General features: G+C 38.0%; 3 protein-coding genes across 4 annotated transcripts; 1 reads left to right on the forward strand and 2 right to left on the reverse strand.

The window, feature by feature from the left end:
- Positions 1 to 4,157: 4,157 nt before the first annotated feature.
- Positions 4,158 to 4,731, forward strand: LOC118322016 (protein PLANT CADMIUM RESISTANCE 9-like). Its single transcript, XM_035653594.1, has 2 exons — positions 4,158 to 4,331; positions 4,429 to 4,731. Exons 1-2 carry the CDS (start codon positions 4,308 to 4,310, stop codon positions 4,729 to 4,731), a joined length of 327 nt encoding a protein of 108 aa, XP_035509487.1. The 5' UTR covers positions 4,158 to 4,307.
- Positions 4,424 to 10,054, reverse strand: ttc4 (tetratricopeptide repeat domain 4). Its single transcript, XM_035654009.1, has 10 exons — positions 9,786 to 10,054; positions 9,516 to 9,633; positions 9,231 to 9,392; positions 8,363 to 8,440; positions 8,093 to 8,217; positions 7,915 to 8,001; positions 7,494 to 7,735; positions 7,235 to 7,319; positions 6,867 to 6,949; positions 4,424 to 6,528 (listed from the first exon to the last, which is right to left on the reverse strand). Exons 1-10 carry the CDS (start codon positions 9,894 to 9,896, stop codon positions 6,429 to 6,431), a joined length of 1,191 nt encoding a protein of 396 aa, XP_035509902.1. The 5' UTR covers positions 9,897 to 10,054; the 3' UTR covers positions 4,424 to 6,428.
- A 597-nt stretch (positions 10,055 to 10,651) lies between these two features.
- Positions 10,652 to 14,128, reverse strand: pars2 (prolyl-tRNA synthetase 2, mitochondrial). Of its 2 annotated transcripts, none has more exons than XM_035654031.1 (4): positions 13,980 to 14,128; positions 12,825 to 13,164; positions 12,083 to 12,328; positions 10,652 to 11,997 (listed from the first exon to the last, which is right to left on the reverse strand). In XM_035654031.1, exons 2-4 carry the CDS (start codon positions 13,146 to 13,148, stop codon positions 11,116 to 11,118), a joined length of 1,452 nt encoding a protein of 483 aa, XP_035509924.1. In that variant the 5' UTR covers positions 13,149 to 13,164; positions 13,980 to 14,128; the 3' UTR covers positions 10,652 to 11,115. The 2 variants fall into 2 exon arrangements, with proteins under 2 accessions (XP_035509924.1, XP_035509923.1); XM_035654030.1 differs by having other exon boundaries at positions 10,654 to 11,997; positions 12,825 to 13,161.
- Positions 14,129 to 15,672: the final 1,544 nt, after the last annotated feature.

Genomic DNA, 15,672 nt, shown 5'->3' on the forward strand with positions numbered 1-15,672 from the left:
GCCTGGTGTCAGATGCATCGTGAGATAAAACATCGCAAAAAATCTCCCACTGTCATCAACATGCAGTCTCAAACAGTTGTAAACATGCAGCCTCCTACAGTGATGATGATGCCTGGAAACCCTGGTTTTATGAGCCAGACAAGGGTCGTCACACACTGAGCTTTGCAGTTTCTCAGTTGTGTCTTATGAAGGAAAAGTGATTCAAATCATCCTGCTGTTTTTTTACAGGGTGACTTTCAGTTTCTTAACAATCATGACTTATATTATTATGCTCTAATTACAGTAATGCTTGATAGAAAATGGCCAATTTTTTACCTTCAACAGTTCCAAATGCAGATTTACTATATCAAGAGCTCTATAGTTATAATAATACTTAATACTTAACTTTTACTTGTTATAACTTGGGGTAAATAATAATAATCTTAGCATTTCATCTTTTTCCTGTTGTTCCCCCTGTCGAGAGATACAGACTATCTGTACGTGAAAGCAGGTCTGGACCCCTTGAGAATTTTGTATAAGTTTGTACCAAAGTGAAACAAATTAAACCAGTCATACAAGCCACTGAAAGAGTGAATCGGTTTGTAAGAACACCTGAAAAGCAAACTAAACAAACTACAAAAGCTGGTTTAGTCACCCTGTTGACTGAAAATAAAAATTTGTCGTGTGTAGTGTGTCTCAGTGGTAATGTGTAACGGGCCAGTGGGATGACTTCCTTCTAAAAGCAAAACTTATTCACAGTTTTCTGATTTCTAACTTTTTTTTCATACAAGCACTTGTTTATACCTATTATACATTTAGTTCTTCTTGTCATTCATTTATCTAATCAAGCACTTGAATAACATTTATTTACAGTTTTCAGTCAGCAGTTTATATTTGTACAAACAAAAACACATATTCATAAATTCATATTCACTTGTTGTGTCCCCTAAAGTAAAATATCTGAGTACTTCATCTAGTGTGCCTCAGTTTGTTCTTTGAATTTGTGGTTTTGGTTGCAAAAACAGCAACTTGTTGCCTGTGCAATTAGAGATTTACAAAAAGACAACACAGAAGGACAAACACAGAAGGGAACGGTCGGCAGCTGAACCACAACAAGTACAAACAAAACTCTCCATCACTCACCTGCTAGTTTTCAGGTCGTACCCGTACACTGTCTACTAAAGGGCCAGCAGTGAACAGCAGGTGGTGCTGTCGAGCTTTACAGCAGGGCTGTATCATTCTTAAGTTGTGGTTGCTTCTTCAGGTTTCAAATCACAACCACATCCTCTGTTAGGTTTCGTTTCAGGTGGACAACTACATTTTTGGTTAACCTGCTTTAAACAGAGCAGCACCTGTTGTCAGGTAAAAAAAACTGTTTCCCTTTTGGGTCTAAAAAAAACTAATGAAAGCTCACAGGATGAAGGCAAAGGCATAATGCTGTTCATTATTTCCTAAATAGTAAACATGTTGGTGTTTCACTGCATAACTGTTTTTACATTAACAAGGAATGAAGAGCAAACAGAAAATCACCACTGAGATTTAGAGAGTTACCAACCTGATTAAAGTGCCGTAAACATCAGCTGCAAGAAACTGAGCTGAAACAAAAAAAGAAAATACGTGTTTTTGTAATGTGGGTGAACTGACCCTTTAAATACGTAAGCAGCTTTAAAATAAAACATTTTTCTCACCGGGTTTCTGAAGAAATGCTCCAGTTTCTAGTTCTAGACGTCGAACGAGCTGCTTCCACAGGTCCACCAACTGCTGTCTTCAGTCCAACATGTGGACTTTTTTCACTGTTTCTTTGCCGAACTGCAATGCTCATCCTTTTCCCACCAAAAGGTTGTACCTGCCAAACTGGTGACGTAGAGGATTCACTGAACACAACACCCACACTGTCTCACAATAGTTTTGCAGTCCTGTCCTATCCACTTATGATAGGCCCTATGGACTGCTGATTGCTTAACTCCACACATTAACTGATGACATTTTAGAGTACAATAGATCCACATCAGGTGAGGTGCAATAGCCTGACTTTAATATGAGTAAATGTTTTTAATATACATGTTTTATGCTATCTAAATATCATGAAGCCTACTTTCCTTAAACTTTTACATTATACGGTATTGAATACTGGTGAGTAACACATTGCTGCACAACAGTTATCACTCTTCAATCAATAACAGGATATTCACGGAGAGATGATGTTGCTACTGTAGTAAGGCAGGAGAGCAGTTTTGTGTTTATAAGGCCTTAACTGTCATCAAATGTCAGAAACTGGGTCACACAGACCCTCCTAGCTTGATGGATGTTATTATCCCAACCTGTTAACTTTTTCAGTCAAGTTCGTGTCGAGTTGAATTCTGGGAAACACCCTGCAGCCAAATCTAACCTGTCAACTCATCACCGTTTCGTAGTGGAGTGGATATTATTGCTGATTGAAAATAAATTATTTAACAATTAAAATAAAAATACAAGTGCAGAAGACAGGATGGATAAAATAAACCATGATTCCATAAATAAATGCACCAATGTATGAATCAATCCGACATGCATGGCTGCTTCCTGTGTACCTGTAGGGTCAAGATGCTACAAATTAATAAATAAATATAATGCAGATCATTCTAATCAGCATTTATCAAGTTGAAAAAACAAAATCAGTATTCAATGATAATAACTGTCTTTTAATCAAACACATACAGAAAGGGGAGTTTGTTTATGGACGTTTCATCTTTGTATGTTCCTGTATATGAATGAGAAAACTTTTTTAAGGTCAAGTGGGTGTAGCATTTACGATAAATCGTATGGAAATAGTTATAGTAAATTAAGTTTCAATTTCTTTATACCATCAAATTCAGGTTTTGCAGCATTGTTTGTGTTTAGCTGTCCTACTTACACAAGATGCCACTCCTAATCTAAAGCACATCCTTTCATTCATTCTCAGCTTCAGAGTCGGTAAGAAGGTTGCTGTCAGGTAAGACCTTTAAGTTTATTAATAAAACGTTTTACATCTTTATTCTAACTGGTAAATTAAAGTTTAATTCGACATGCTTATTTATACTGTAAGAAAAGTGAGGTTTCTTTAAATGAAAATGATTTATTTTCACTTCTTTGGTAACACAGTCACATGCAGCAGTTTTTGAATGTTCATATTAACCTCACCACTAAAACAGAGGCATCCTGGGTATTTCTAAATGTTACCAGTTGGATTGTTTGTGGAGCATAATGTGAGACTTTACAGCTACTTCATGGTGTGATATTGTGTACAGTTATATCCCTATAGGAGATACGTGTACAGGGATGTAAATCTATCTGTAATGGCAACAACATCTGCAAATTCTGGGCTCTACATTCTTTTAAGTCATTGTTTCACACCCTGTAGAATAATTCCTAAGACGTAGAAGGTATACTTATGTCTTTTATGTTAATTCTGAAGTAAATATGACTTTAAAATGCATATTGTTATTTCTCTGTCACTCAGTTTTGTGCTTGTAGCTAGAGAGACAATCTGATTTATCTGTTTCTTACATTTACCACAGGCTGTATTCACTAATACATTATATGTCGTAGCTACTCAACAGTAAGTTTGAGGTATTTTTCTCATATGTTATCAGTTCAGGACGACTAGAATTGGATTGTCTGAACTGTATATTGTATTGTATTGGGCTTTTGTCTCATTTTATTTTACCAAGTCAATCTGCACATCCTATTGAGAGGTTTTCCAAAGTAATTAGACAGTTAAACTGTCATTTTTCAGTCAAAGCAAACACAAATTATAAAAACATTAAAATTGCCTCAAGCAAAAGTAACATAGCTAACAAAGATGTTTTGTAGCAGTAAAAAGATTAAAACGACATAAGCCTTTGCATGTCTTGTTCCAAGAAACAATACGAGCCTTCTGCAATTTTTTTAGTTTTTGCTCTGATTTCTCTGTGTTAACAGCTTCATTGTTCACTATCTATGGCTTACACGGTTCAACAACCAATGGCAGAAAAACCCTTGATAGACTGGGACAGCGGTCTCTGTGACTGCTTTGAGGATGCGAGTACTTGTAAGAATTAGTACCACAAATTTGACTATTTCGTATTCTTTCGATTACATTTTTATGACCTTAGGTTACTTAGGAGGGTTTGTCACAAACTACTAATATATACCCATATTTTTCAGGCTGCTATGGTTTCTGGTGCTGTCCTTGCCTTGCCTGCACAGTTTCAGGACGATTTGGAGAAAACTATTGTCTGCCATTGTGCGACATATGCAGCCCTGCAATACTCACAGCCTGTGGGATACCATTTTTTGTTCCTCCTGCACTCTTGTCTCTAAGGGCCTCCATGAGAAACAGATATGGAATCAAGGTATGATGCATATAAAGCTGATGTATACTGAATTTCCCATGGTTGAAGCCATGTTTAATTAAAAACCTTCCTTATTTTTCACTTTGGTTCTCCTCAGGGTTCTATCTGTAAAGACATTGGAGTTTCCTGTTTCTGCGTCTGGTGTGCCTGGTGTCAGATGCATCGTGAGTTAAAACATCGCAAGAAGATTCCCACTGTCGTCAATGCACAGCCTCCCACCTTTGTCAATGCACAGTCTCCCACCTTTGTCAATGCGCAGTCTCCCACCTTTGTCAATGCGCAGCCTCCCACCTTTGTCAATGCGCAGCCTCCCACCTTTGTCAATGCGCAGCAGAACGCTCCACAGAGGATGGCTCCCCAACCTGTTTTCATGAGCCAACCATTCATGGTGTCATACTGAGCTTTGTGGCTTCTCATTGGTCTGCTGTCTCTCATGAAGGTAATGTGATTCAGATCATGCTGCGGTTTGTTTTACTGACAAAAATACTTCCTCTCTTGATAATCATGACAATTATGGTCTAATTACAGTAATACTTGATACAATACTTAATAACTTTGCTATTTGATCTTCTATGGTAATAATAATAATACGTAACTTGGTCTTCTTGTTTATGACTACAGGGTCAGATTATTTTAATTGTTTAAAAGTTTTCCTGTTAAAACAAACAAAAAATTAGGCAATCTGTGGTAAATCTGATCTGACCAATACAACTCATATTCAAACATATCCAACTGCATTAATCAAATAATTATTATTATTTTGAGTTCCAAGGTGAATTTAATATTTAATATTATGCACTTAACTTATGCACAATAAGTTTATGTAATTAGTATAAAATATAAAACTTAATATGATGGTGAACAGAATTTTTGTCTTAATATGTATTAAATTGTTGTTCATTTCGGTTTAATTTTTAAGCTCAAAATTCATTCATATTTATTGTAATTTCCAGTCAAATGTTTTTTTCTATCTGTGGGGAGATGCAGCCTATTTGCACATGACTCATACAGCAGGTCACGGCCGCTCAAGAATTCTCTATTAGTTTGTCCCTCAAGAGAAACAAATGCTCTTAAATCACTCGAACAAACCCCTAAAGAGCCAATATGTTTGTACGAGTGGTTCTTGCTAGAGGCCCCAAGTTCTCATGAGTTACAGGAGGCTGACAAAGGCTTGACCTGGCAGGAGTATCATAGTAATCAGCTGATCACATTAGAGAATACCTTTAGGAAATTAATGCCTGGCTGAGTCTATTGTAAATTACGGTGAAACATCATTACACAACATTACAGGAAAGTATGCTGAACAAAGTACAAGAGCTGGTTGACTGCTTTTGATTAGTCATCTGTACACAATGCCTTCATCTAAAACAGGGCTACCTAAAGTGAGCCCTACAGGACAAAGTAAAACGTTTTGATATAAAATTCCTGTTTTATTTTTTATGAGGTAAAAATGCTCTTTAAATATGTAAGATTATTTTTCTTTTTTTTCTTTTTCATAATCTGAGCATAGAGGGCAGAGTGACACTTTCCACAGGAAGTCAGTCAATTAAGGGAACTTGGGATCTAAGTACCATATTGCATCTTAACAGTACAGTACAATAAGGGTGTCCTTTTAGCCCATGACCCACCATTAAGCTTCAGTTTTTGGCCCTCAAACGGAAAAAGTTTGTTCTAAAGCAATACAGATTTCTAATTTCTAGCATTCAAATTAATTCCATAATAGACAATAAAGCTGAACTAGAGATTATGTTGCTTTTATTGCTGTCTAACACTGAGACTTGTAGCACCAGATTCAGGGACATACTGGTATGTTTAGTCAAGGATAAACTCAGAAGGCTTTGCTGTAGTTTTTTACTTACAAGCACTTACATCAATTGTTAATAGCCATTATACATTATGTTCTTGTTGTGATTAATTTGTCTAATCAAGCACTTGAATAAAATTTCTTTACACCATTTTCAATCTGTAGTTTGTATCTTTCAGAGATATTATTTGTTTTATATTCATGTGTTTTCATATCTGGTGTCGAATAGCGTGTCCTGCCACGAGTCAGAACATTTTGTGTATTAATAGTCCAAGATATGAAATCCAGCGTTTTCACAATCTTTGTATTTTCTTCCCTGTTAAAAACTGCTTCCAAAACGAGGAATCCTTTACCAGAACAATGAAACTGGGAGTCCCTCCCTTGACAAAAAACCTTTCAGAAAAACAGAAGAGAAAAGACAGACACAGGAAATTAATGTCAAGGAAGTTAGTATACCTTAAAGGAAATCTTGACACCATGGTAACACAAATTCAGTATATTCTCTAACAGATAATATCCTCTGAGATATACATTCCTCAACAGTACTGGATTGCAAAAGCAAAGAATCTTTGACCAGAATCTGGGACCACGACCACCTGACCACCATTAAAGTATAATATCACTGTTTCTTTCCCTTTGCTTCCGTGATGAGGAACACCAGGCAGCTGGTTCTCATTATTGTTATTTGTCTATTTTAATTTGAAAAACAGACTTCATCTCAACAGATTTACCTTTTATGCTGCAACACTTTTAAAAGTGACGTCTCTGGGTTTAGTTGGTAGAGAGTCTCCTTCTGCTCGTCTTCAAAGTACAGCTAAAAAGTGAGGAAAGGTTAAACAGAATGATTAATTATCGATTATAGTCATTTCATGTATTAATATAACTTTGCTGCTTTTGGTAATGAAGCATAATCATGGTTTGACAGTTGTACGCTTGATTACTAACAGTACCTGAATTCTTTATCTACATAATAACATATAATAACATATATTATCACAAGTTAAATTGTCACATTATTAAACTAAAAATGACACAGTATGTGCTTATTTTTGCTTAATCTATTGCAACATACTGTAACATTTAGGCAAAACACACAAACCTGCAAATTCTGTGGGTGGTATTTTCTGTCCGAGTCCCAGGGTGGAAGTTCTTCTCCAAACATGACCGACAGGTGATCTATGAAACTGAAATAAGACAAATAAAAAGATACAGAAGTGATTTTATTTAGTCAAATTGTGTATCCTGATGAGCTGCAATAGATTAAACGGTTACAACAAACACCGACATACACCAAATCTCACTCTCTCTCTCTATATATATATATATATATATATTCAAAAAGAAACAGAGCAGTTTACCAGTTGTTCTCACAGAAAGCAGAGATAAAGTCACTCTGCTGGTGTTCGGGATAGAGGAAGAGAACAGGCCACTGCAGAGAGCCCTGCTCGTCCAGGAAGACCTGAGCCCCCGTGACCTCCTGAGAGCTGAGGCCATCCAGGCTCAGCTGTGATATCGCTGCTGAGGCGCCTTCATCCTCACCCTCAATGTCTGAACCATGCTTACGGGGCTTCGCGGGCTGGAGGAGCTTGATGCCTCGATCCTGCACAAAGAACAGACAAATGTATCTGATAAACCCCATCAAGTTCACATGTATCGTTAAACATAGAATTTGTTTACAGATTTAAATGGTTTCATGTATAATATAGTGATTTTTAAATACAAATGCATATGAAGTTTTACAGATTTGATGCAAGCTGGAGTTTTAAATTGGATGCTCACCTTTATAGCAGCCAGAAGAGCTTCTTTCTCACCCTGCAGCTTTTTCTCTTTGGCCTTGGCTTTCCTGGCATCTCTCTCTGCTGCTCTCTAAAAAAAAAGGCACAAAAAATAAACATTATACTCGACTGAAACTAAAACCTCCACCCCAAAAATCAAATGAACTCATTAGTGATTGTACCTTGTGTTTATCTGCTGCTGCTCTCAGCTCCAGCAGCTTCTTGTCCGTGGGATGAGACTTGAGCCCCTCATCACACCACTGGATAGCCTCTGCAAAGATACGCAGCTCCATACAACACTGAACCCCTGCACAAACACACACAAACACATGCACGCCATTGTTTTGTATCATTATTCTATGCTGTGTTTTCTTTTGTACTATTCTAATATTTAGGAACTTATGACAAGGTGTTGCTGCAGGTGAAAACCCTGTGTGATTTATAATACATACCTCTGATCAAGGCTTTAAGGTGGTCTGGTTTGATCTTCTTTGCAGCTGCAGCATCATTCAACGCAGAGCGCATGTTACCTGTGAGATACAAACCGGGGAAGAAAATGAGGGTGAAATTAAGCGGGAAACATAGAATAAACGAAATATTTGTGGTGGCACTGATTCCCTCAGCTGATGAGGGAAAAAAAACTGAGAACCAGTTCCCAACTGTATAATGCTAAAAATATTATATTAATAATAAACAAATGCCTCTTTAATAAGGTTTTTTGTATAAAAGGGCTGCAGTGGAAATAAATCAATAAAGAAAATAACTAAATAAAGCCTCCTACCTCCGATGATTAAGACTTTAAACACACCACTATCAAACACATCACCAGTTTCTGTTTCATTTTATCCTATTTCCTTTATTCTTTCTACTACATCCCTCTGTGCTGCTGTGCCAATATGAATTTCAATAAAGGGAGTTCTTGTCTAATCTTAGGTAATCATTAGGCGAGCCAAACTCTTCACCAAGAACAAAAGGGACAGTATGTGTGCGGTCTCTTAAGCCCTAATGAAAGGGCGTGGACACACTGACTGGCCAAGACAGGAATGCACCGAGCTGCTCTCAGTCATTGTTTAGGAGTCAGTCCCCACACCCTGTGATTGTCAGGTTGTCTAAATTTACCCTCCAAACAACTCGGAGGCATCTTGACTGTCAAGACTTGACATCCAACTAAAATGAACTGGGGCGAAAAGCAACTAGCAAAGAACGAGGGACTGCTTCCTATTATTCTGTGATCCTTATTTATACGCATAATAAGCTTTATGGTGTCTTAAAAAAGCTATTCATGTGTCTGTATGGCATAAGACATAAAGAGATCCTGACCCAGGTGGAAGTGTGCCGCGGCCCGGTTGGTGAGGAGAACAGTGTTGAGTTCCTGGTCGCCACATTTCTTCTTCAGACCTGCGGTGTAGGACACTATGGCCTTCTGGTAGTTCTTCTCTTTGAAATACACATTCCCCTCATCTTTCAGGCCCTTCGCTTGCTCTGAGGGAGGAAAGAGGCAAAGTAACTGAACCATCAACAGTTTCTCAAGTTTAAAAAAAAAGCTTCACAGAGAGGCACAGATATCTCAGGTGTCTCCAAAAGCTCAAAGGGGACTGGTGGTACCTTCTGGGGGTCTGTCTTCATCGTGGATAATAGCCTGTAGGCAGGCCAGTTCTGGGTATTCCTTTGGGTCAATCTCTTCAGGGGCAGCTTTCATGAACATTGGTATTTTATTTAACTCCTGAATGAGAGACAGACAGATGGACATGTACCTCTATCACCTTAGCTACCAGTTATCTTAACAACATTAATTAAGGAGAGGAAGAAGAGCTACTGTATTAATCCCCACTGGAGAATTTATTGATTATAGATATGCAAATGTGTTAGCGTTACCTCTTCCCAGCTGTTTTCACTGAAGGCATTTTTATATCTCTGGGTCTTGAATTTGTCCATTAACTCGTCCATGCCATCGTCGCTCTCATACTGCGCCTCCGAGGACGCCATTTTGGCTCAAAATATGTTTATTTCTTTTATTTATAAGTTGTTTAACGTTGCAATTCTTCTGTAAATGATAAAAAGATTACAGCCCATCAGCTGGTTTCCCGGTTCTACAAGATACCCAGCTCCTTGTTTACACATGTGCATGGGTGGTGCAACGCGAATAAAAGTCCGTGCGGAAACACAGTGCAGATAGGTTTGTTCCGGCCAAATATATAAAATGACTATATACATTTACTCGTGTCATTTAAAGGTTATTTGACTGCAGTTGAGTATTTCCATCTTGTGTTTATTTATTGTTCAACTGGTTACCTGATTGCAGATAAGATTTTTCATACAAAACAGTCTTAAATTTAGTGAAATATGACGACTTGTTATAGACTGAACTGCCAACAGAATATAAAGTATCATTGGATGCTTGCTTTTATGTAACATTAATTAAGTTTTACATAAAATGTGCCAAATCTGCGTGAGTTAATTTACCTTTGATGGTTGTACTTTTTCATATTTAATTTTTACTTGTAATGTAGAATTTTTATATTGGGGTATTAGATGTAGAACAACAACAGAAAAGCAACAGATTAAGATTTTATGCACAAAGCCGTTAAATATATATGATGTATAACTTACTATAAACAACCTAATGTAACAGCAACAATAAAATGTTCATTTTTATCAGAATAAATACATTTCATGTAATAATACACTTTAATGTGGACAATGTGCATATTGAGCTACTTCAGTATTTACATCATAGATTGCGGTAATGCTACTTGTGCTTAAGTGAAGAAGTTGAGTACTTCTTCCACCAACTTTTATGTCATGGTTGTATTTACAATATCTACCAGAGGCCAGCATTGAGTCGTACTATGATGGAAGTTGTATGGTACAGGTGCAAATTCTTCAAACACAACAGCAAAAGGTCATTCTTTATGTTCACCTCTGTGGGCTTGTGTTTTTATTTGCACGAGGACATAAAAGGCTGCAAAAACTGAAATTGTGACTTTGTGAATTACATCATGAAAACCAAAAGCAATTTATTGAAGTACTTAAGTCCAATATCAAGCTTTTGTTATGACAGTAAGTTTATGCCAATCAGCAATGTAAACCAGTACATTGTAGGGTTTATAACTTACAAACATACAAGCAACCACCTTACTTACGTATTTCTAATTCTAAAGTGCACACAAACATAAAATAAAACATTTATTTCCACATTCAGAGTTCATACAGTTTCCACTTTCCCCAGAAAATCTAACAGTCCATCTTGACTGAGAAACATTGTCTCACCTGTCTGCTGACAGATCACCTCAAACCTGGGTGTTTCCTCTAGAGCTCTCTGTCCCACTACAATAACATATGGGTAGCCCAGTATGCTGGCATTCTTCAGCCTCTTTCCAATTGTCATCTGTGTACGGTCATCAAGAACAACTTCACCTCTCAAACCAGGTAGAGTCTCTTCCAAAGTGTGAACCAGGTCCTCAGCTAAGACTGCCGCCTTGTCCACTTTACTGCCCTTCTTTGGGGGTAAAACACACACCTGGTAAGGGGCGAGAAGCCCCGGCCATCGGATCTCCTCCTCTGTCGACATCACCTCAATGGCTGCAGCAAGAATACGGGTTACCCCAAGACCAAAGCAGCCCATCTCTGCAACACTAAGCTTGTTCTGGGCATTGCTGAAGGTGGCATTGAATAAATCAGAGTACTTTTTACCCAGGTAAAATGTGTGGCCGACCTCTATACCCTTTGACTCCACCAGTGTGCCAGTTTTGCACTGTGGGCAGTCAGATCTGTCTGATGACATGGTCTCTACATTGGCAGAGAAGGAGCAGTTCCCACAGACCAGAATCCTGTCCTCACCGATGTCTGCTGGCAGCTGAAACTCGTGGGAGAGTTTTCCGCCGATGTTGCCCGTGTCTGCCTGCACCTGAACGCAGCGCAGACCCAGCCGGGCGAAGAGCCTGGTGTATGCGTGGCACACGGCTTCATAAGTCTGGTAAGCTGCTTCTTCGCTCACATCAAATGAGTACATGTCCTTCATGTAGAACTCCCTCCCTCGAAGAAGACCGAACTTTGGCTTGGGTTCGTCTCTGAATTTGCGTGTGATCTGTTTTTAAAGAAAATAAATCATAATGTAAAAATCGTGGCTTTATTACAACAAATACACTGCTAGCAACCCGGGTAAAGTCTACCTGATAAAGAAGCAGAGGGAACTGTTTGTAGGAGAGAGTCGTCTGGTGCGCAATCAGAGTCGTAACTGCTTCCTCGTGTGTGGGGGCCAAGCAGTAGTCGACCCCGTGGCGGTCTTTCAGACGGAGCAGCTCCTTTCCCATCAAGTCCCAGCGCTCACTGGTTTTCCACAGTTCGGCTGAGCATAAACTGGGCATGTCCAGTTTCTGCCCTCCAATCCCCTGCATCTCCTGGTCAATGATTCTCATCTGTTGATTGTAAAAAAAAAAGCAGTTATTACACTTTAAGGATCATAACATAAACATTTACATTATTTCATCACTCTTATGTTCTAATGCACTGGTTCCCAACCTGAGCTGGGACCATCGACCAAGGAGTCGCAAAATCAATCTCAAATGTTTAAAAGAATATGGAAGAAGAAAACATATTTCTGCAACACATTATTATGATGATTTTTGCTGTAATCTTCTCGTTTTCTTATGAATCACCTAACATGTTTAGCTTTTCAGGCCTCTAAAAATCATCTGAAAAGGAAAAATGACTCAAACTGTTCACATTTTACAACCTGTGACAAGGGACCAATATTAGACATGGCTAAGAGAAACAGTGTCTTTATTCTGTTGTTCTTTTGTCTTTATAAACCGGGTCACACATTCATGTCAGAAAAAACTCTACAGAGACCAATCTTTATCAACATATTTGTTTGTGGACATGACACAACCACATTCACCAAACTAGTCTCACCAGCTTCTCCATGGAGCGGACGGTGGGAGGGAGGTAGTAGTAACAACCCGGGTTGGAGGGATGGATGAGCCCGGCCTGCAGCATGAGCCTTTGGCTCTTACAAGTCATCTCTCCTTGCGACCGACTGTCCTGCCCCACATCACGCAGGTTTGAAGGCTGGTAGAGGCGGGACACCAGGAGTGGGGGCCTGGTATGTCTGGAGTTGGTGGAGGCAGGAACAGCGACGTGCTCAGCACACCCTGAATGGCTCCTCCTGGGGAGCACCGAGGTTCTGTGGAGGCGCTGGAAGACTCTCGACCAAATCTGACTCATTATGGGCTCCATGGTAGATCCAGACCTACTAGATGAGACGAATCAGTTAGAGCTGAAATAATTAGTCGATGGACAAAAATAAAACATTTTCTGGTTTAAGCTTCTGAAAAATGAGTCAGTCAGACAAAACAAACAAACCGCAGTTTGTTGGTATTTTCTCTAAAAATCAACTAATCTGACAGAGTAGTGGTAAATGTTGTAAATCAGTGGTGGAGATATAACTAAGATCTGAAGAGTCTCAACTCTTGTTTTTGTTGTGTTAACAATAGTGATGTCACTTTAAAATGGCTATAAAATATGAAATCCATCTGCTTTTCTAACCCTCCGGTGTGCATAAACTACAGGCTGTGAACTAAATTTAAATATAGTACTGTGAAGTTATCGATTATCTGATCACCATCAGCCATGAGAAGAAGGTTAAATCTACTTTACTTTATCCATTTTATTCTGTTTATACTTCAACAAATATACTTTAACTGTTACCACTCTGAATGTGGACATGCTTAATGACATACTGAGTGATAATGCACTTTTACATAAGCAGGGTTTTGTTATGTCTTTATGCTTTTTTTATATTGTAGAACTCCAATCTTAACATAAGTAAAAGGGTCAGAGCACTTTTGGACACACATACACAGTAAATGCTAAATTAAAGGAAACTAAATGAGTAAACAGGTGAAGTCAAGGTCGTCAGATTATCTATTTAGTGCTTAAAATTAACCACATGTGTAAAAACATCAATTCAGGAGATGCATGTAACTTAAATCTTACCCGTAGCTAACTGTTAGCTTCCTCTGTTAGCACTCAACGACGTAACTTACGTACGCAGCATTAAAGACTCACCTGTGTGTCCGACAACTGCAGTTCCGAGTGGATTATCTGAGTAAATAAGCAACTAATTTAGATTTCTATGAAGTTAACAGCAACCATTGAAGCCATAACATTGAAGGTCCCTCCACCATGTTGCTTTCCTCAGCTGCCTGCCCGGAGGCTCGTCGCTCTAACGAGACCGCCCCCTGCTGGTGAGGAGGAGTACAGACACAGAGCCAGGGAGGTAAGATAATATTTCCTTTATTTGTCCCACAATGGGGAAATTCCAATGTTACAGCAGCAACGTGGATAGAGAAAAAACAACAACAGTATAAAAACAATAAAAGTAGGGAAATAATATAATATAATATAGACACTCATGTACTAACATAGAGAAAAAACAGTTAGGAATCCACAACAAGATAACACCAAAAAGTAGTTCAGCATGTGCAATAATATATGCAATATAATGCACAGTGAATATGGTATGGTATTGCACAGTAATTATTGCACATTGTTATTATTATTATTATGGTGGTTGTTGTTAAACAGTCTGACAGCAGCAGGAAGGAAGGTCTATGTAAAGGTATTATTACACTAATTAACAGCAAACTTTGTTAAATAGCACTATTTTTATTTAATTGGTTTGTTTGTTTTCTTTTTAGTACGCTATGAGTTGCATATTCTTATTATTTTATTTATTATAAAATTATAATACTAAAACGTCCGGGAAGTGGAATCTAGTAGGTGTACAGACAATGTTTGTTTATTTTCCTCACACATGTCCTTCCAGGCAAAATCTATTACTAAAATTGAGCTTTTAAGAGTATCAAATCAAATAATTGTGCTTAGATTGTGTTTAGATTAAAAGTTATGTCTCGTAATTCCCTAAATATGGGTATCATATCTTTTTATTTATACCTCATAAGGGTGTAGTCAGGTTTAGAAATGAGTACTCTTTCCAGCCTCCACTGGTGACGGCTGTGGGTGTTGCTGTGACATGGCAGCCCAGCGTTCATATTTGCTTATAAAAATGCTTATATTTATAGGAACACTGGCCTCACCATTCATGTTTTTATTAAGAACAAAAGTCTGAATATTCCCCTAACTTACTTTTTCTTTCTCTAAAAGCACTGCGTACCCATATGATATTATCATGACCAAAGAGTCTTCCTTCTGGTGATCTCCTTGGCAACCGTTTCATTGAATTTTAAAAATATTGATTTAAAGAAAAGAATATTTAAAAGTTGGATTACTTAAACCATGAAAATACATATTCACAAATACGAAAGTTTTTATGGTTATGTTCTGTGAGTTTAGACTTTATTGAGCTGAAAACAGGAAACAAGGCATCGGAGGGGGAAAAGATAAAAATTCAATGACCTGCAAACACATTTAATGAGCCATTTGGTGTTGGCATTACTTCACTTCCTCCAGAGTCACCTCTTCATTTAAGTCTGTTTTTAAAGTCATTTTTTCCAGGGTCAGCGAAGAGCAAAGGGAAACCTCACCAGCTGAACACATAGGATTGATGTAACTTATCTTTTAACACACAGAATATTCCTGGTACAATGTGAGGTTTTTAATGGTTTCTAATTCTGTTTAAAGCTTAGTTACGTGTAATACACCAGTTACAATTATGATCAGAATGAGAAGCACACAAATATATAGTAATATAGTGTAAAGGATTAGGTGGAATCTGTAGCAGTGTCGTTGCAAGTTACAA

Source organism: Morone saxatilis, unplaced genomic scaffold (genome assembly GCF_004916995.1).
Source record: "Morone saxatilis isolate NCDOM2014 unplaced genomic scaffold, NCSU_SB_2.0 Contig12, whole genome shotgun sequence".
Classification (NCBI taxonomy): Eukaryota; Metazoa; Chordata; class Actinopteri; family Moronidae; genus Morone; species Morone saxatilis.